This window comes from Spea bombifrons, chromosome 4 (assembly GCF_027358695.1).
Source record: "Spea bombifrons isolate aSpeBom1 chromosome 4, aSpeBom1.2.pri, whole genome shotgun sequence".
In the NCBI taxonomy this organism is placed as follows: domain Eukaryota; kingdom Metazoa; phylum Chordata; class Amphibia; order Anura; family Pelobatidae; genus Spea; species Spea bombifrons.
In genome coordinates, this window is record NC_071090.1 from 96,003,612 (window position 1) to 96,025,285 (window position 21,674).

The 21,674-nt window shown below is 43.8% G+C and overlaps 2 protein-coding genes across 4 annotated transcripts in view; both read left to right on the forward strand.

Moving 5' to 3' along the window:
• The window catches only part of ADD2 (adducin 2), a 32,815-nt gene extending 24,128 nt beyond the window's left edge, over positions 1–8,687 (forward strand). For 2 of the 3 annotated variants that reach the window (XM_053465248.1, XM_053465249.1), the window contains exons 9-15: positions 2,206–2,382; positions 3,006–3,254; positions 3,543–3,662; positions 4,062–4,151; positions 4,228–4,393; positions 4,580–4,705; positions 6,652–8,687. In XM_053465248.1, the coding sequence (XP_053321223.1) occupies positions 2,206–2,382; positions 3,006–3,254; positions 3,543–3,662; positions 4,062–4,151; positions 4,228–4,393; positions 4,580–4,705; positions 6,652–6,947 (1,224 nt within the window). In that variant the 3' untranslated portion in view covers positions 6,948–8,687. Of the gene's footprint in view, positions 1–2,205; positions 2,383–3,005; positions 3,255–3,542; positions 3,663–4,061; positions 4,152–4,227; positions 4,394–4,579; positions 4,706–5,425; positions 5,460–6,651 lie in introns of all 3 variants that reach the window. The other variant, XM_053465251.1, reaches the window with a different exon arrangement.
• A 3,038-nt stretch (positions 8,688–11,725) lies between these two features.
• Positions 11,726–18,605, forward strand: SNRNP27 (small nuclear ribonucleoprotein U4/U6.U5 subunit 27). Its single transcript, XM_053462131.1, has 6 exons — positions 11,726–11,839; positions 13,060–13,174; positions 13,648–13,754; positions 16,157–16,236; positions 16,685–16,749; positions 18,120–18,605. Exons 1-6 carry the CDS (start codon positions 11,800–11,802, stop codon positions 18,172–18,174), a joined length of 462 nt encoding a protein of 153 aa, XP_053318106.1. The 5' UTR covers positions 11,726–11,799; the 3' UTR covers positions 18,175–18,605.
• The last annotated feature ends 3,069 nt before the right edge of the window (positions 18,606–21,674 follow it).

Consider the following 21,674-nt stretch of genomic DNA (forward strand, 5'->3'; position numbering starts at 1 on the left):
TGCTGGTACAGGGTGGCTGTAAGTGATGTGCAGACCCCATACTGCTGGCAGCATCACTACACAAGGGGGGCAGCTAGCTAGGTTTCAGCATGTACTGGCTGACTTGGCATGATAGGAGTGTGATTGCTAACAGTAGTCACAGTCCCATCATGCCTAGGTTCCAGCACTTACACATCCATCCGGTAAATGCTGGAACCTAGGCATGATGGGACTGTGATTGCTGTTAGCAATCACACTCCTATCATGCCAAGTCAGCCAATAGACGCTGGTACAGGGTGGCTGTAAGTGATGTGCAGACCCCATACTGCTGGCAGCATCAATACACAAGGGGGGCAGCTAGCCAGGTTTCAGCATGTACTGGCTGACTTGGCATGATAGGAGTGTGATTGCTAACAGCAATCACAGTCCCATCATGCCTAGGTTCCAGCACTTACACATCCATCCAGTAAACGCTGGAACCTAGGCATTATGGGACTGTGATTGTTGTTAGCAATCACACTCCTATCATGCCAAGTCAGCCAGTACATGCTGGTACAGGGTGGCTGTAAGTGCAGACCCCATACTGCTGGCAACATCAATACACAAGGGGGGCAGCTGGCCAGGTTTTTAGCATGTACTGGCTGACTTGGCATGATAGCAGTGTGATTGCTAACAGCAATCACAGTCCCATCATGCCTAGGTTCCAGCACTTACACATCCATGCTATCACACACACACACACACTCATTTATTCATATAATCATTCATTCACAGATTCATTCCCTCAATCACACACACTCATTCAAACTCCCTCCCCACCCCCTTACTTGCACTGCAGCTCCTCGATGCCGCTTACAGACTTCAGTAGGGGGCGCGGCCTCCCTCTGCCTTCTCTGCTAAAGCACAGAGGAAGTAGGATGTCACGTGAACTCCGCTTCCTCTGTGCAGTCCAGAAGACCCTCCCACAAGTAAGTAGCAGGGCTTGAGGTGCGGCTCGCGTAAGATCGGTTGCCCTGGCTGCCGTTCTTACGCGGGCCGCACCTCGAGGTCTCGCGGGCCGCATTTGGCCCGCGGGCCGCATGTTGGACGCCCCTGCTCTATGACATATGTGGACACCACTCCTAGATATTGAGTTTAGGTGTTTTCAGCCATCTCTAAGATGAACATTGGCAGTAGAAAGGGTCAGTGACTTTAAACATGGCACCTTTGTAGGATGTGTGTGCTATTATCGTGTAACGGACGCATCATACCTGGTAACTTGATCGCTCTGACTACCCGGAGCCCCCTTGTGGGATGTGGGCCGCTGACGTCAGATTGCGATCCCGCTAAGGTCATGGGATAAGCTGCTGTATAAGGGGTAAAAGGGATGGTGTGTCAGAACACTGCTTCCGCCCCGCAGAGTATTCTGGTGGAGACCCAGAGAAGTGGCGCTTCTCCCGGAGTCTCCAGACAAAAGCATCTAGTAGTAACAGATCTGCCACAAATCAGTAGACCCGACCCGTCACTTGTACACTGAAGTACAAGCACTGTGCGTTGGGAGCTTCATGAAATGGGTTTCCATGGCCGAGAAGCTGCACACAAGCCGAAGATAATTATGTGGCGTGCCAAGCATCGGCTGGAGCGATGTAAAGCACACCACGACTGGACTCTGGAGCCGTGAAAATGTGGAGTGATGAATCACGCCTCACTATCTGATGGACAAATCTAGGTTTAGCAAATTACAGGAGAACGCTACCTACCGCAGTGTATAGTGCCTACAGTAACGTTTGGTGGAGGAGGGATAATGATGCGGGGCTGCTTTTCAGGGTTTGAGACCCTTAATTCCCTTGAAGGGTAATCTTATTGCTACAGAATACAAAGACCTCATTGAACACCTTTGGGATGAATTGGAACGCTGATTGTGAGCCGGGCTACTAGATGAACGGGCAAATATTCTCACAGAAAGACTCCAAAGTCTTGTGGAAAACCTTCCCAGAAGAAAAGAGGCTGTTATAGCGATAAGGAGGGTCAAATTACATATAAATTTCCAAGTGTCAGGTGTCCACATACTTTTGGCCATATAATGTAGTTGTAGCTTGTGCACGCTCACCTTTTCATTATGACGATTTAGCTGAACTCTGCCAATAACATATGAAACACATCACTGTTGGACCATTTGTGCTTTAATTCACTTTTGGTTTTCCTCGCCTTTTATTAACTCTTTTACATGTCTGCTGCGGATTTAAGGTCTCCGCAGTGCCCAGTGCTGGAGGTCCCGAGAACCTGATCCTGTTGGACAAGGAAAAGTGTCGGCCCCACGAGGTGGGCACGGTGGGCTGGGCTGGCAGCATGTTTGGACCCATGCAGAAGAGCCGGTTGGGAGAACATGAATTTGAGGCTTTGATGAGAATGTTGGATAATCTGGTGAGTCATTATAAAAATGTCAAACTTTACAATGAAGGCGGCATGCATTTTTATGAGGAATTAGTGTGCATTTCATAGTGATCTATACATTAAAGGTACAGTTTAATGTCCCCTACAAGTCTCGCCGTCAAAGAATGCCTACAGTCAATCAGGGGGATGCTTTCTGTGTATTCTCATTCTCGCACAAGACGGCACCTAAAGTTAGTGAATGAGCATATAAAGGTTGGAGTGTCACTCAGTATACAAAGTATCTCAAAGCTACAGTCAGTTATTAGTGGAGATGGAGCATCACGGAAACAAGATGTATATCTGTTTTAAAGATATCACCATTAATTTTCTTATATCCTGGAGTTGCAGTAATACCAAAAAAATTTAATTCACCATAGCAACCAATTCCCAAAAGGGGCATGGGCAGAGGGGTCTTTTAGCGGATCTGTGTCTGGCGTTTTGTGCAATGCAGGTTTGGTCTTGGTGATCGCGTAAAGATGTGATGTCTTGTGAGCTTGTCTACCATTAGTGGAGAGGAGTCCCAACCCTACCTTCTTGAAGAGCATTCCATTTAATGATTCTAATTCAGATGTTCTGCATGGTTGTATAACCACCCGTTTTTCTTTTGCCTGCAGGGTTACCGTACAGGATATGCTTACCGGCACCCATTTGTCCAAGAAAAAACAAGACACAAGAGCGAGGTGGAGATACCAGCCACCGTGACTGGGTTTGTTTTCGAGGAAGAGGGCGTTCCTCTCTCTACCCTACGTCAACACGCCCAGAAACAGCAAAAGGAAAAGACCCGCTGGCTAAACACACCCAACACTTACTTACGGGTCAATGTGGATGAAGAAAATGTAAGCAGCCCTAGGAGCAAAACCACGGTAAGGCTCCATGGGACGGCTCCAAGTCATGCTACACCAGATATAATATTTATTCCTGATTGAGAACAAAAGGTATATGGCAATATAAGACAAAGCCTCGTGTGCTTCCCTATTACATTTTTTTCATCTATTATGTAGCTAGAATCATTTGGTGAAAGGTCAGTAGAAAATAGTTGCAGAACAAATCATATAATATGTACTAGGAGTTAAGTATTCAAGTGCAAATTAGGCTATGGTTGATATAAGACTGGCACCTAATAACTGCAGCCTGATTTTGTATCTTTTTAGTGGCTGAAAGCAGATGAAGTGGTGAAGCCCAGCAGTGGAATGCCAATCCGTATTGAGAACCCCAATCAATTTGTACCACTATTCACAGACCCTCGTGAAGTCCTAGAAACAAGGAACAAAGTAGGTTAAATCCAATCTCCCAATATATATATATATCCATTAATTAGCATGCATCAAATGGTGTTTATGCTCCTACATTAAATATATACATATTTATAATATTGGTCTCTTAAGTGAGGCCATTAACAAGATGACACTGAGATATTTCGGTCTCTTCAGTGGGACGGCACTAAAGCCCCCACTCACCCCACTGTGGGATCCCACTGCCAAAACAATTGTCCCCAATCAAAAAAAAAAAAGAGGGTATCATATACAAAGGATGCTCTAGAAATTGTTTATTTTATGTCATATAATATACAATTTGCTGTTTTTGTTTAGAGCATTATCAAAAAACACCAATGCTTTGGTTCTCTGTTTTGTTCATGCTAGGATATAACTATTAATATGTTTTGTTTACAGATCCGAGAGCAGAATCGCCAAGATGTGAAGTCTGCCGGTCCTCAGTCTCAATTATTGGCTAGTGTTATAACAGATAAAAGCAGAAGCCCGGTAAGAACTTTCACATTATGTATGGGGTATTGTTTTGGAGTAAATATAGTGAGGCTTTAACAGAGTCCGTTTCCAGTCTGCAGACAGTCACTTGGCTTCCAAAACAGAAGGTGAAACCAAGGAGCAGCCATCTCCAGAAGAGCCACAAGAACCTGAGACACCCAACCCATTTAGCCAGCTGACTGACCAGGAGCTGGAAGAATATAAGAAGGAGGTGGAAAGGAAGAAGCTGGCCCCTGATGGTTGGTACAACAGCTTATGGGATGTGCCCTCTGCTTATAGATATGATGTTTCTTTGTGTGTACCAAATGACTGATACAAAAGACTGAAAACAGCTTTGTAAATTCACGTTCAAGTGCTACATATTACACCTACTAGTCTCGAGAAGATACTTTTTTCTATGAATTACAATGTTTCTGTATTTATAGATTTGGGTGACAAAGAAATATCCAATGAGGATTCACAACCTTCTCTAGTGACCCCGCCCACTTCTCCAGCCAGAAGTCCCACAAAAGTCCCTGCTGCATCTGGGTCTCCTTCAAAGTCCTCAGAAGGTAGGCAGATGTTGGGATATGGATATAAAAACAGGGACCTTTTCCTCTTGATGGGACATATATATTGGGGGTGTATTTGGATGAATATTTTTTTCTAGGAAACTGGATAGGGGAAAAATCTTTAACTAACAGAACATAGGCTTAGGTAAAACAAGAGCAGTGCAACAACCAGTGTGGTGCCCCTAACACTGGCACAGTAGTTAGTATATTAGTTTGAAGCAGAAAATATAGATATTTCAAGGTGATGGTTATTATCCTTATTTTTGAAGGAAAAGGCATCACCAAAAGCTCTAAAAGGTTCTTTTGAGACAGTATCACGCATTGAAACACAGTCGCACTCGGCAAATATAAAAACATCAGGAGATAACAACTTGTAATTCACCAGCTAGTAATAGTCTTATGTTTTTGAAGAAACATAAACAGTGGTTTGTCGTTACTGCCACCTCTTATGATTAAAAATGAAACCAAAATATTTCAGCAAATTTCTCTAATCATATTTGATAAAATAAATAACCTCAGCTTGGTAAATATAAATATATGGCATGGAGGAGCACCAAGGTTAGAGTGCCTGGTGGAGAAATAGTGTGTCCTTTTTTCTCCTTCCGCTGCGGTACACGCAGTTCTTTGTGTACTCATTGTGATCACACTTTGTCATTGTGTCTTTGTGTGTGTGTCGCCACAACCTCTCCCCTTCTTTTTCCATGTGCTCTCTCATGGCAGGAGTCACCTCAGACTCTGAATACCTGTCTTTGTAGTAAGTATAGCCAGCCTGCTTTGCTGCTCCTTCCACCCCTTAACGCTTCTTCAGGAATACAATGACGTTCCCTCCTCAGCAGCTCTATTACAGGCGTTTGGATACCATTCCATTCTAAAACGGTGGGAAGCTGACCATACATAAAAACAACTGATTTGACCTCAAAACGGAAACTGATCATTGCTTGATTTTATTGGTACTGATCAAACATAGCTGAACCTTATTGATTGTTTTGTAGTTTTTTCCCCCCCAGATATTTGACCTTCTCTATTGTTGAATGGTAACCAAATTCTGTAACGTAGTTAGAGCAAACTGAAGGATGGTAAAACAAATGGAGATTGCTATCTACACAAAATGTATGACTTTTACCAAAACGAGGACGCATCTTGTGTTATATTTGATTTTCAACATACCGTATTTTTGTGGAGTGGGGGGGTCGACCTTAGGTATGCATGTTGGGTAGGTCGATTTTATTTAAAAAAAAAAAAAAAAAAAAATTCTCCTTATGCTTCAAGTAAAATCTGACTAATCCAACCTTGTCAACTAACTGCATTTGCGGCATTGTTAATCCAATAACACTTTTTAACATGAAAAATTTACATTTGTCTGCTTCGATTTTACATTAAGTTAGCTGTTTCTAATATTAACCCCTTTCTTTCCCGGCGTGAAACTTACTTTTTTGTAAATGTAAATCAGGAATAGAGTACAGGGTATTTCAATTTTTGTTAAGCCTTTATCTTTTACATGCACCTCCATTTAGGGGGAGTTATTTGAAAATTCTAGTTTTTTTTCGGCAATATTTTTGCAGATGATATCTGCTAGAATAAACATATCTATTCTTTCCCTGAGAACCATTTTTTATATCGGATTTACTGAGAAGGCAGTAGACAAGTGGAATGGCCTACCAGCAGACCTGGTAGATGTTAATTCAATGGGAAATATAAACATGCACAGTGTGGGCAAGCCCAACACCTGATCGGACTGAAGGCCTGAGTCTTTACAGCAGGAAAAAACAGATAGACTAGAGAAGGTTCTACAAAGATCAGTTATGTTCTAGGTTCTAGATCACAGATGAAGGGTTGAAGAGTAAATCATCTTTGAATGAATGACATTAATATTTTTAATATAGGCACATTTTGACCTTATGAATGGCTTACCCTTTCTATATAATTTTTTTTCTGTTATTATATAGGCACGGAGAGGAAGGAAAAGACCCCAGCAGCCACAGAAGCAGAAACTGCAGAAGAAAAAGCCCCACCATCTGTGGTGTTAAACGGTAAAGAGGAGGATCAGCCTCCTCCAGAGGAACCACCGGCTAAAGTCACAGACACAGAGACCCCCAAAGGGAAAAACGATACCGTTCACAATGCCTCCCCAGAAGGATCCCCCACAAAATCACCCTCCAAAAAGAAAAAGAAGTTCCGTACACCTTCCTTCTTAAAGAAAGGAAAGAAGAAAGAAAAGGAAAAAGAAAAAGTAGAGTCCTGATTTCCTGGAGAAAACTGAACAGATAGGGTAATCAAGCCCCTTTGCTGCCAGGGGGTTAAATATACCCTGTTTAATAGGGACATCAAGATTAGAGATGGGCTGTTTGCTCGTGACTCAGTCATATGTGTACGGACTGGGCTGGACAGATCAGAAGGTCCACAGCCTCCTTGAACAATCCATCTTATCTCTCTAAAAGACATTTTCATAATGTTTCCAGCACCGCAGACACCAGGAGGATGAACACTGCACCCGACCTAGTTTAAAGACCCACAATCATGTGATAAACCTCAGTTTTATGTTTTCCATAAAAAAAAGAACACTGTTTAACAGTAAATTACGTTCTCTTTAATCATAGCCAGATACCGGGAAGGGCAGCCTAATAACTGGAGATATCCATACAAAACTATGGAGATCTGCCATGTTTTGGCTATTATAGTGAATGTGGAGGCAACCATAGTGGCTACGGCTACTTATGACATTAGAATATCTGCTTTCTCTTAGAGGCCATTGCCTCCTGGTTGGTAGATTATTCATCACTACACAAAATAAATACACTTATTGCAGATCTGAATATATTCCAATGCACGTGAACACGTATCCATTTTGGGGGATGCTGTACTGAATATTCTGCATTTAATCCATTATCCACAATCCCAAGAGTCGATCACAGACAATACTAGCCCATGGGCTGGCATTTCATTATTTATATGGTACTTTGTGGCATTTGGGAAACAAATAAAAATGCACATCCGGGTCTCCCTCTTGGTGCGCTTTGCTTGGATCCAGCCACAAACTACAACAGCTCAGCCCACGGCACCATAATGCCCCAAGGCGTGCCAAGATGGACAATCCACCCCTGACCGGGCTTCATTTCTTATCTGTGGTTCTTCACTTAGGTTATCATGTTTTAACGTGTTCTTTGTATTCTTTGGATTTGTATATGGTACAAGTAGGTTGTAGTTTAAAGACAGACTCTCAATTAAAAGCTATCGTGTCTTGGAGGGGGGAGATATTTTAAGGACCACGAGACCATTTTATTTTCTTATTTGTTGTAAAGACCAGGAATCCAACAGGGTATGTGACTTGTGAGGGGGACACTTCTGGATTTACCAAGCTTGAAATACAGATGCGATGACCACATCACTTTAGGTGTAGAGTTGTGCCGTGTTAGCCATGGAAAGCGAGAAAGCTAATTTGGTAAAGATGATACCTTTATTGGCTAACTGACGTAGAATGGATTGCAAGCTTTCAAGACGGTCTAGGTCTCTTCCACAGGCATTTTATACATCGCTTTATTAACCGTTTCTTTGAAGTTTTACTTCTTTTTGATGTTTTTTGTCAATGGTTTATGCAACAGTGATACGGATAGTTGGCAGTGAGGACTTTCTGTGTGGGGAAAAAACCAACATGGCTTCCGTCTAAATAGCACTTCTCTTTGAAACCATATTTTTCAAAATGGAACCTTACACCAACGTTCTAAACGACCGAATCCGTGGATTCTCCCTCATTCACAACACACTGTTTAGCAATATTTGTGTGACAGATAGTGGGGGGAAAAGTGACATTTTTACAGAACTTTACACATTTCATTGAGTCGAGTTGATCACCAGAATACTCTTCTTGAATATGCATTCCAATAACTTTTGGGGGAGATCTTGAATGTTCCCTGTGCTGTGACACCAATAATACAACATATTTATTGTCTTACATCACCCGAGTATAATAAAATGATACAAGGAACATGGTGCTGGCGAGAAGACTTCTTTCACTTTCTTTGTGTGAATACCACGTTTTTCCAGTTCCTAGTTAGTAATTTGTTGTAATAGAATAATAATAATTACTCCTATTAATTTGCTCACTGCATCAATATTTATGGTAGTTGAAGTTAAACTTTATATGTGGAGCAGATCCTGCTTTTAAATTTCCTAATTATGTTAAATATGTAGTTCCAAGTACTTTGAAATAAAAAGGCCCTCAACCGTTCGGGAGCACGAGAGAACGTGGTGATTTGGGTGGGTTACCTCTTAGCAGTTTATGGTGCTGTTTACAAACTTTGTATCTCTTCCACTTGTAGCTTTTGGGACCAATCTGAAGCTTTTCCGCTGTGCGCACTTTTTTCTAGTGCTTACCGATCTGGTTATGTACCCTGTAGCTGCTTGCATCTTGCTGCACCCTGGTAAACAAATACAGCCATGGTCTGAAGCCACCAGTGACCCATCGCCACTGATGAGCGACATTTCAGCACCATGACTGCTCTTAATGTTAGCAAACCCCGCAAGCTCGGCCTGTTTACACGATATATACCCCTTAGAGCGGAGGTACCCCACTACTAGACCTTAAGCAAATCTCAATACGCTCTACCAGCATTACGGCAGGAAGATGCATCATGAGAGTTGTAGTTCTACAACTGGTAAGAGAGTTGTGGGCTATACCGTCTTACACAGCATTTAGAAACTCAGTGGATTTATTCTAATCTCCGAACGAGCAGTACATGCCACTTAATTTCTGACTCAGACATCCTTAATCCTTTCTGTACCAAAGGAGAGACTGAATACGCTAGTTGGCCTACTTTGCGCGTGAAACACACTAACTAACGTAATAGCTTGTCTCGTATTCCACTTGGAAAGTGTGGGGTCTGACAATCGTAACAGCGATGGTCTGTAGTGTCTCCTAATGTATATAAAACGCCTATAGATGCCATTGCCCTGATACTGTTATGTCAGAAACAGTGTAAATAATATAACTGCATGGGCAGCCTTCTTTGTGCTCATCTGCTAAAGCCTCTGTTTTCTTCTGTACCCACATAATAAATTGACTTCACTATTGGATGGTAGATGATGTTGTGTTTCTTCATTAATCGTGGTTCTTTCCATTGTTCTGATGAGTTTCTCTCCTTATGAAGCATTTGGGGTGGGGGGGTCGCTTGTCTCTCTCTAGCCTCTCAACCATATCTTTATTGTTAATGCTGTTTGTAAAGCTGCTTAGTTTGCATGCATTCTAGCGCATTTCTTTTACACTTGCAAATGCATGTATGCGACTGGCCAGCCTTCCAATGGTCAGTCCAAGCCTGTCATCTTAGAAGAGGTTGATGGGGGAAAGGCTGTATGAAAATATATATATATTTGCATGGGGGGGGGATCAGCGAGCTGCAGTCCCTCATACCAAATTTAAAGAAAAACAAAACAATCAAAAAACACCTGCCTGTAAATTTTTTAATAAATAGGGTGATTATATGTGTTGAAGCTCCACTCCAACCCTATTTTCATGGTAATTCATATTGGAGTTCATTCCGCATACAAATCCATGCACACGTTATTTAGTTAAATAATATAGATTTCTGTCCCATGTAACTCCTACCTAGGCTACTACTGAAAGCAGGGAGTGTGCATATACATGGCATGTAATCTGGTGTAGGGTGGGAGTTTCAGGGGGGCGGCAGCCTCCCTACTGCACCTAATTGTCAATCAAGCTCCCCGGTGCGCCATTACTCCATAGGCTAGTTGAGCTTCCATGTAACTGGCTCCTATGCACCATGGAACACTACCTGGCATAGGCTCATTGTTTTTTTTTTTTTTCTTTGGTGCCGCATTCTGTGCACAAGGCAGCAGAAGCCAGACTACGATACCGAGTTCCCTCACGGAGAACTCGGACAAATTCCAACCCCCCCCCATGGGAGGGTCGGATCTTGAGTCTCACCCCGAAGAGTGAGACTCCTTGCTGGCCTTCTTGAAGAGAGGAAAGGGCCAGAAGGCTCCAATCCTCCTCCAGCAAAGTCCAGGCTTCACTGCCTCTTAAAAAGAAAACAGTGTCCAAAAACGCAGTGACAAAATCGTGTGCCAAAGAATAGTGATGGCCAAGCCGTGAATTTCAAAAGCCGTGAATTCAAAGGGGGGGCAAATTAATAGGCACTCGTGATAAACGATGTGAGGCTCATTGGTGAACTTACTCTGCACCACTCGTGCAAAGATATGATGTCATATCTCGGCGACCTTGGATTTAAGTGGTAGGAGGTGACTAGCGTACTTGGGTCAAGCTTAGCCAATTTGCATGCAGCATCACATATCTATATATACCATTACATAAGTTATTGTGGGTAAAGGCGATGGAAACCCTTCCATTTAAATTTCATGGGTAGTAGAAGCATTATTAAACACTCATCTACAGACACCAGACAAGCCAAAAGGCTTGTTTTTCCCTCAGAAATCTCATGGTGCTACCACAACCACAAGGGACTCTGGGTAGGTGCATGCAAATAAGGTAAACAATGATGACCTTTTGCCTCTATACCCACTTTATACGTGTAACCCTTGAAAGTAATTGCCCCCTGTATATATATTGTATGGGTACCCTAAAAGTGAAATAAATAAGTGAACAAAATCACAGAAATACTTGCTTTTTGCAATATATTTTATAGAAATGTATTTAATAGGCCACGTCATGAAAGCTGAAGCGTCAGTCTATGGCAGACCCAGCTTTTAACAATGAATCTCCTTTCCTTAATTTATACAACGTTACGTCATTTTCTATGTTGGCCCAATAAAAAGTATCAATATCTTACGAATCGACCACATGGTTCATTTTTGGGCACTTAAAAGAAGAAAATATTTATTTTACTCCAGAAGATATAATAAAAAGTACATTTAAGTAAAATCTAGCACAATAAACACCAGGCCTTGTTAATTTAGTGTTAGTTGAACAGCATACAGCGCAAGCACCACACGCTTCTTTACTGCACAATTCAGACGGCGGAACCTTTCTTACCGGAAGTTGTTTCTGACCGGAGCCGCAGCTGGTGCACTGTCTAGAAGTTTCTGTTCCGTGCTACGCTTCCTGCGACTGAAGAGAAGGCGAGATGGGTCGTAGCCGCAGCAGGTCCCCGGAAAGACGCAGAGGTGAGTAACTTACCGGAACCGACTGGCGAGATTAGTTCTGTGCGAGGCTAGTGGAGGGAGCGGCGTATCATTAGGATACCGTGCTGTGGAGTATAGGTACACAATTAGAGGCTTCGCGTCCCTGCCTGGAAACCGGGAATTGTAGCGTTTCTTTAACGTTATAAAGAAAAAATACGACGATTACAGTTTGAACATCACCCCTCCCCCACACACGCCTTGCTGGGCTTTGCTTTCCGTCTCCCACACGGGCAGCCCCGTGATCTCCTTCGCGGTATTGCCGGGGGTCTGGCATGTGTTTTGTTGCTTTACTTTTAACCCCTTAAGGGCCAAGGCTTTTCTACGCTACAAGACCACAGCAGTTTTCGTGTTTTTACTGTGTGTCCACAATTAAGGCCTTCTTTTGAAATCTTTAATCATACAAAATATATTACATTAATGAATAGAATTTAAAATAAAAAGTGAGAAATGCTTTTTTCATGGGTTTCCATAAATTATACACAGCTAGAGCCAATGTGAAAAAATACTCAAATATGTTCATTAACTTTCTTTGGATTGGAGCCCATGGACCAGATTTTTATCTATTTTGGGCATTATAGGGCAAATATTAGTAATTATCAGCAGTGAGATGAGACCAAATAACCATGACGTATGGGAAACGTTTTTTGTTTTTTTTTTGGCTGTATGCTCTATCCGTGAAGGGGTTAGAGGGACGCTCCATCCAACATATGTGTCTTAATGCATATATTGGCTGCATGGTCCCTTTAAATCTTCATGGGGTGTAGAATCCCCCATATGCCTTTGCCCCCCCTCCTCCTACCGGTTTCCCTGCGGGAAATATGTTCAGCTGAATGCGTCTTCCTGTATGTGATACTACCCCAGGTATGTGTGATTTTGCCCATTTCTGACGAATGCTTGTTGTTTAGTAGGGCTCTTGCACTGATTCACCCCCCCCCCTTATCCAGTGCATCATGTAACGCTCTTCGTAATAATATGGGTAACCTTTCGGCGTAAACCGATGCTGGCATAAAAAAAAAGCATACAAGCGGTGGAATTCTGTTTTTGTCTACATGAGAAGATGAAGTGAGTGGTGAAAGAATGATGTAGTCTTCCTGTATGTTCGCTTTTCAGGATGGCGTGGGAGCTATTGGCACGTGCTGGCGGATTTATTAAGCGAGGTATACATTGGAATGTTGACGCTATTTTATTTGTTCTTGTTTAAGAACGCAGACGTTCCAGATCCGCTTCCAGAGAACGTGAGAGGAGAAGACGAGAGCGTTCCAGGTCCCGTGAAAGACGCCGGAGCCGTTCTCGCTCCCCACACCGCCGTCGCTCCAGGTAAAGTAATGAAGGGCTTGTTGTCTCTCTCCTGCCTTTGTCTGTATAATGTGTTATTGGAGTAATAACTACATGTTACAGTGAAATATTGAAATCAATGATATATGTATTAAAACAAATAATGAATTTGCTGTGGGACAAGCCGTCTTAACGTCTCTCTGCTTCATTCCCTGAGGTAAACCAGATATCAAGATAACAATCACACTGGTTAACAAATAAAGCACGTTTAATGTTATCTGTTAGAGCTGCGACAGTTCCCTTTAAATACTATTCATACATTATGAATCGGATCAATCAACTTTTGTGTTGGGCTATTCTTAACCGGCTGTATGTCTTGTTTGTGCTTTTTATTACTGCCCATGATAAATATTCCAGTGTTATCCGGAATTAATATATTTTGATGGAGTTGCCCACAGAACACTTTTTTTCCCCCCCTGTTATATTCCATTGTTTTGATGTATTTCATGTTTTAGGTCTCCCCGTAGACACAGGTCCTCCTCCCTCTCCCCATCAAGACAGAAGGAGAGACGAGATGACGAAAAAGAATCCAAAAGCTCTGTGCCGGAACGGGAAATGACAGGTCAGGCTTTACAGTAGGGCTGCAACTAACGATTATTTTAATAATCGATTAGTTGGCCGATTATTTTTTCGATTAATCGGATAAAAAAAATGAATGTAAATTTTTCATTTATTTAAAATAATTTACTAAACAAATGATGTTAAATACAAACAGCAGAATAAAAAAACTTTGATAATACATTTCTTGTCTTTATTTCCCAACCAGCCCCCCAATATATGCACATTTGAGCCCAGGCTTGCCACGCTGCCTCCCAGACATGCCATGCTGCCCCCCCACATATGCCACGCTGCCTACCACAGCACTCCACGCTGCCTCCCACATCTGCCACTCCACGCTGCCTCCCACATCTGCCACTCCACGCTGCCTCCCACATATACCATTCCACGCTGCCTCCCACATCTGCCCCTCCACGCTGCCTCCCACATATGCCACTCCACGCTGCCTCCCACATCTGCCACGCCACACTGCCTCCCACATCTGCCACTCCACTCTACCCCCCACATGCCACTGTGCCTGATACGCCTTATACCCCCTGAAACACCACTCCATCCTCCCCAGACATGCCACCCTGCCCTCCCCACATATGCCACGCCATGCTGCCTCCCACATCTGCCACTCCACAATGCCTCCCACATATGCCACGCTGCCTCCCACATCTGCCACTCCACGCTGCCTCCCACATCTGCCACTCCACGCTGCCTCCCACATCTGCCACTGTGCCTGATACGCCTTATATCCCCTGATACCCCACTCCATCCTCCCCAGACATGCCACCCTGCCTCCCAGACATGCCACTTCTCTACCCCCAGATATGCCACTCTACCCCCAGATATGCCTTATACACCCTGATACACCACTCCGTCCTCCCCAGACATGCCACACTGCCCTCCCCACATATGCCTTATATACTGTATATGCCTTATACTCCCAGATATGTCACTTCACTGCCCCCAGGATTTAGATTCCCCTAAATTAACCCTAAACTCCCCATTAACCATAACTGCCCCTAAATTAACCCTTAACACCCCCTTAACCACAGCATCCCCTAAATTAACCCTAAAGACCCCATCAACCACAGCATCCCCTAAATTAACCCTAAACACACCATTAACCACAACTGCCTCAAATTAACCCCAAACACCCCATTAACCACAGCTGCTCCTAAATTAACCCTAAACACCCTATTAACCATAACTGCCCCTAAATTAACCCTAAACACCCCACTAACCATAACTGCCCCTAAATTAACCCCCACCTCCCCTAACTTTCAGTAGCCCAAATATATATATATATATATATATATATATATATATATATATATATATATATATATACACACACACACATACACATTATATATATATATACACACACACATACACATTATATATATATATATACATATACTTACAGTTAGATGAGTGTCACAGCCATGTGGTTCTGGCCTGGAGAAGGAAGGGGCGGGGCCAGTTGTCACAGTGATTACAGGGAGGGGGAGTAAGTAGGAGCTGCTGCTGTGAGATGGTGAGTCAGACTAAACGGATTATATAATGAGGGGGATTTTTCAGAGCGTTTGCTCTGAAAAAACCCTCATTTTATAATCGATAATAATCGATTCAACTAATCGATAATGAAATTCGTTGCCAACGAATTTCATTATCGATTATTATCGATTTTATCGATTAGTTGTTGCAGCCCTACTTTACAGCTTTACGATCAGTGTTATTAACGCTTGCCACTAGCACAGTCCATTTTGTATAACGCAAATTTTGAAACTAAGATGGCGGTTTATTAGATTGTGTTTTGAATTATAACACGTTCTTTTTCTATATTTGTGATTTAAAACATTTTTGATGTGAGGCATATCTGCATAACTAAATTCTAGTGCACGTTAAGGTTCGCACATCGTACAAACAATGCTTGAGTCTTTGCGGCTGGAAACACGAGCAGTAGATGGGCCATTTATCTCGCACATTTAGTTTGATTCATGCTAAGCTGAGAAGCCTCCTGAGTATGAGGAAAAAGCAGCAAAGCTTGAGTTTCCTTACAAAATATGTATAATGGCTCCAAATATTATGCATTTATGTATAGTTTGTTTTGTGTTATCATTAGCAGTAATGCAGCTTTTTGTGGGGGTTTTTTAGTGTTAAATTGTGAGTTAATATGTAGTCTGGTCCACTGGGAATGTCTTGTTCCTTTTCAGTCACACGATGCAGTACTTTAACACATGGTAATAATAGCTAAATGGTCACTAAGGATTTGTGATTTTTCCCTTTTGCAAATGCATGGAGGGATTCTGCAGTATTCCCCATATGTGTTGTCCCCCCCCCCCCACCCCTGTGTTTGACTTGCAGCTGATTTGTTTGGGGTCTTTTTCTTAATAATATGATGGTCTTTTTCAGAGGAGGATCTTGAGGGAAAAACAGAGGAGGAGATTGAAATGATGAAACTTATGGGCTTTAGTACGTTTGACACCACCAAGGTACTATCTCTAAGCAATATCCTTTAATTGTTGCTGTTGTGAAATGTGAAAGAGATGATAATGCCGGCTCAGCAACACATAGCGGTAGTGGCAATGACTTGGTCACTGGGGGAGAGCGCACAGATTTCTGTTCCCGATAGTTGTGCATCTGAGACCAGCTTTCTAAGTGAAGCATCACTGATGTCTGTCAAACCTAACTGCGAAGACCAATTATTCTTCAATCATAACAATTTAAGAATCAGGTAATGGTTGAGGTCTCACACCAGGTGGAATAGATGGGCTAAGTGGCTCTTAATCTGTTTGTTTGCGTTTCTATAATACAGGTGCTAGTTACTGTGTATGATAATCACTAAGCAGGGCTGTGCTATGTGGGGAAAAATATAACATTAATAGATTTTCTAACTGCCGTTTAATAACTTACCGGACATAAATTGTGTTCTCTTTTCAGGGCAAGAAAGTTGATGGATCGGTTAATGCCTATGCGTTTAATGTGTCGCAGAAACGAAAATACAGGTACGACATAGACGTCCTCACACAGTAAAAGCGTTGGCTTGCAATCATTTTGCTGCCTAGTCTGGTCACTGAAATTGCTCAGCGGGCACATGATGGTCACACAGTCATTACTCTTGGAGGATAAAGGGCAAGTAGGATTAAAAAAAAATCTGCCTCACTTAGAAGTCATGTGCATCCTTGCAGATGTAGACCTGTGTGGGGAAAGGCTGAAAAGTTTCCTTATCAACTTAGAAACCAATGGAATGGCGATAAAACTGCTATTCAGACTTGGACCCCATATACTTGTGTAAACTGAATCAATGAGTCAACTGTATAAAAAAAAAAAAGATTCTGGTGCAACATCTTGGCAAAGTGCCATGATTACCACCGCAGCCAAGAGCATTGTCCTCTTCGCAGATTATAGCATATTTATTCTCCAGCTGTGAGCAAGGTTATCACAGAATGTGGCCGACAAAGACAAACCGTATCTGCAGCTATAGGTGCGGATGACGTATAAGGCGATGATAGTAAGCAGCCCCGATACATTACGCTTAATGTCGTACTGCTACAAAACCATTACGCTTCTATATGCTGAAACCGTATTTTACATTAAAAATACAAACTCCTTTTAAATTAAACCTGTCATAAGGTGGCACTTTAAATAGGAACTCTATCTATATTATATGATCACATTTGAATGAACTGTGTTTTAACTAGTTGCTGGGAGAGACTATAAGAGCTTTTCGGTGAGCCCCGTGCACATTTGCACCTCGGCAATACACCACTCACTCCCTTATTGCGTTGCGCATGTGTGTAGAGAGCGTTGTGTACAAAATCCCTTACAGTCCCTATGCTGGTGATAGAAGCAGACTTTAAATGTATATTTTGATTATATGTGTGTTATTTTTTATATAATATATAATTACTCCTAAAGCTTGTACACTTCTGTAAATGACGGGCCACTTTTTTGTGGTTTTTCTGAAAATTCTTCATAAGTGTGTATATTATCTATTATTGAAGTGTGCACATTGAGGTTCTATAGAATCAGGACTTCCATTTGTAGCCTTGTGAGTTTTCTGACGTATTTCATTAGGATTAAGTAGCTGAGTATTATCTTGTAGAACACGAATGCAGTAATGAATCTACGTGCCGTCCATGCAAACGTCGTAGGCTGTGGTCTGTTCCTTTAACTGCATGGCATGGGTTTGAATGGGTGAGCCTGTCTTACCCAACTTTCTGATCATGTTCAATTTCTTTTTTTTGTGATTGTTCCCTAAACTTTGTCTGGACTGTATTAAATTCTTATAACATTGTACTGGTTGGGATGAATGAAATTCATCAATTGAATCAATAAATCCTCTAATGATGTCACTGCAACAATTCCATTACAGGCAGTACATGAACAGAAAAGGAGGTTTCAACAGACCCTTGGACTTCATTGCCTGAAGTGGGGCATGAGGAGGATTTCCAGTAACTTATTGTCCACGACGTATCACACTGTATACTGGACCATAATGTATAGATCCAGCTTGCAGGACTTGTCCCGGAAACATAGCCGTGTACCCAGCGTGACCCGTGATTTCCCTGTTTTGAATCCTGCGAGTATACTTTCTCTTGCGACTGTATGATGGGGACTGTTTGTGGCATAGACTAGTTGGGAAAGGAACCCGCTGCATATTCCTGAAAGAAGAAATTCTGATCCTTCCCATATATTTTTTGTTAGTGTAGACCTATTTGCTGTTGGTTTACAGAACCGTCATCTTCAAAATTATTTGGGTTGATGTTAAATGTTTCATTGGTGGAGGATGTGTGGTCAGACATGTCCCTTTTTGCTGTTTTTATGTGTATGTATAACCAATAAATGCAGTTGACTTGGAGCCAACGTCTGTGTTTATCATGTGGGAGTTTGCAAGTAACGGTCTGATGGGTCTTTGCAGTGCTTGATATAATATTCAGACTTTGGAATGTTAACTTGTTTGAAAAATATTTGCGAGTTTATGATATCTGATTTAAAAGGCACGATCATGTCATCTCTGTGCCCTTCATGCTTCACTCAGTCAGCAGCACAGTACACTAGAGCTGAAACAACGAATCGATAAAATCGATAATAATCGATAATGGAAATCATCGATAACGATTTCCGTTATCGATTAATCGAGTGATCGATTCGTCGTTGGAGCACTAGGCTCCTTTTACTTACCTCCGCCAGCGTTCCCCGCTTCTGCTCCACGCTCTGCAGTCTCCGCCTTCTAGCTACGTGACGGATGTGACGCGCTTCAATCGAGTTCAATAAAGTTTTAAAAGTTTGAAGTGGAACGAGTCCGTAGCGGAGGTAAGTATTCTTTATGTCTATGTGCGAATCGCTCTGTGCGAGTCCGTAGCGGAGGTAAGTATTCTTTATGTCTATGTGCGAATCGCTCTGTGCGAGTGGCTCCTGCCCTGCATCCCCACCCCCACTCTGCCCTGCACCCAGTCTCCTACCCTGGCCTGCCCCCCCACCCCCACTCTGCCCTGCACCCCCACTCTCCCCTGCACCCACACTCACACCCTGCCCTGAAACCCCACCCCGCCGTGGACCCCCACCCCCGCGAATCGCTCTGTGCGAATGGAGCCACTCGCACAGAGCGATTCGCTCTGTGCGAGTGGCTCCATTCGCACAGAGCGAATCGCTCTGTGCGAGTGGCTCCATTCGCACAGAGCGAATCGCTCTGTGCGAGTGGCTCCATTCGCACAGAGCGAATCGCTCTGTGCGAGTGGCTCCATTCGCACAGAGCGAATCGCTCTGTGCGAGTGGCTCCATTCGCACAGAGCGATTCGCTCTGTGCGAGTGGCTCCATTCGCACAGAGCGATTCGCTCTGTGCGAGTGGCTCCATTCGCACAGAGCGATTCGCTCTGTGCGAGTGGCTCCATTCGCACAGAGCGATTCGCGGGGGTGGGGGTCCACGGCGGGGTGGGGGTCCACGGCGGGGTGGGGGTGGGGTTTCAGGGCAGGGTGTGAGTGTGGGTGCAGGGGAGAGTGGGGGTGCAGGGCAGAGTGGGGGTGGGGGGGCAGGCCAGGGTAGGAGACTGGGTGCAGGGCAGAGTGGGGGTGGGGATGCAGGGCAGGAGACTGGGTGCAGGGCAGAGTGGGGGTGGGGATGCAGGGTGTGAGTGTGGGTGCAGGGCAGAGTGGGGGTGGGGGGGTTAGGGCAGAGTGGGAGACTGGGTGCAGGGCAGAGTGGGAGACTGGGTGCAGGGCAGAGTGGGGGTGGGGGGGCAGGGTGTGGGTGCAGGGCAGAATGTGGGGGCAGGGCTGGGTGCAGGGCAGAGTTGGAGACTGGGTGCAGGGGCACAGTGCAAAGTGCTGGGTGCAAAGTGCCAGGGCTGGGTGCAAAGTGCCGGGTGCAAAGTGCCAGGGCTGGGGCAAAGTGCTGACTGCAAAGTGCTGGGTGCAAAGTGCCAGGGCTGGGTGCAAAGTGCCAGGGCTGGGGCAAAGTGCTGGGTGCAAAGTGCCAGGTGCAAAGTGCTGGGTGCAAAGTGCCAGGGCTGGGGCACAGTGTTGGGTGCAAAGTGCTGAGTGCTGGGTGCAAAGTGCCAGGGCTGGGTGCAAAGTGCTGGGTGCAAAGTGCAAGGGCTGGGTGCAAAGTGCTGGGTGCAAAGTGCTGGGTGCAAAGTGCATAAATATTGTGTGGGTTCTTGTACTTTGAAAATATTGTTTTTTATTACATCATAACAAAATAAGAATGTTAATGTAAATTTTAAGTTGTTTTTTAACATCCAGTTCATTAAATTCTTTTAAATAAACGAAAAATTTGCATATTGTTTTTTTTTATCCGATTAATCGATTAATCGAAAAAATAATCGGCCGATTAATCGATTATTAAAATAATCGTTAGTTGCAGCCCTACAGTACACCCAGGAGGCATGCACACGTACCGGGTAAGGAAAACAAGGTCCCTGACACCCCACTATAGAGAAATACATAAGCTTGCGAGCCGGGCTCTCTCCACCTCATGTATCGGTTTGTCTTAGTCTGTCAATTCTCGTCTTGTCACACCCCTTGAATATATGTATTGTATTAAGCGCTGTGTAGATTGTTGGCGCTATATAAATAAAAGATGATAATGCATACTGTATTTAAGTACTGTGTGGCTGCAGCACACCTCCTGCGTGGCAGATGGCTGTAATTTCCCACATTTCCACTGTGTGGCAGTAGCGGTTTGGTTCAGTGCGTTTCACCCCCTCCTTAACGAGGAGGACGGTGTCTACACCACAAAACAGTGGTCAGTGGTCAGTCTGCCTGACGTGGCCCTGTCCTGTAGTTTTTGGTCAGTCTGCCTGACGCGGCCCTGTCCTGTAGTTTTTGGTCAGTCTGCCTGACGCGGCCCTGTCCTGTAGTTTTTGGTCAGTCTGCCTGACGTGGCCCTGTCCTGTAGTTTTTGTAGCTGCTGAGATAAAGGTACAGTCATTTGTATCATAGGAAAGCAGAACTCCCACCAAGTGCAAAGATGGTCTTCAAGGAACTGTTCCCGAAAGCAGGTAGGAGTACTGTTACCGTCATGGATTTCAACGTAACCAACTGCTGCCGACACTTTCGCCGTGCTTCTATGGCGGAGCACCGGAAAGTCTTGTAATGCCAGAGCTCCGTCATAGAAGCCCCCAGAGGAAGTGCCGGCAGCGGTAGAGGCTGCCAGAGAGGAGGATCCGGGTCCCCTGTGTGTATGAAGCGCCACGGAGGCGTGTGTGGAATAGAATTCAGGTATGTTGATGGGCTTTGGGCTAACAATCCACACATGTAAATATAGCAGTCCTAATGAAGCGGATTCATCTTATGGCAAGTTACGTTCTTTTGTTTTATTTTGAGTTTATCTTCAGGATCACTTAATGCTTATGCCATGCGTGTTTAAATTCCCTCACTGTATTGACCTCCACCACTTCTGCTGGGAGGCTGTTCAATTTATCTACC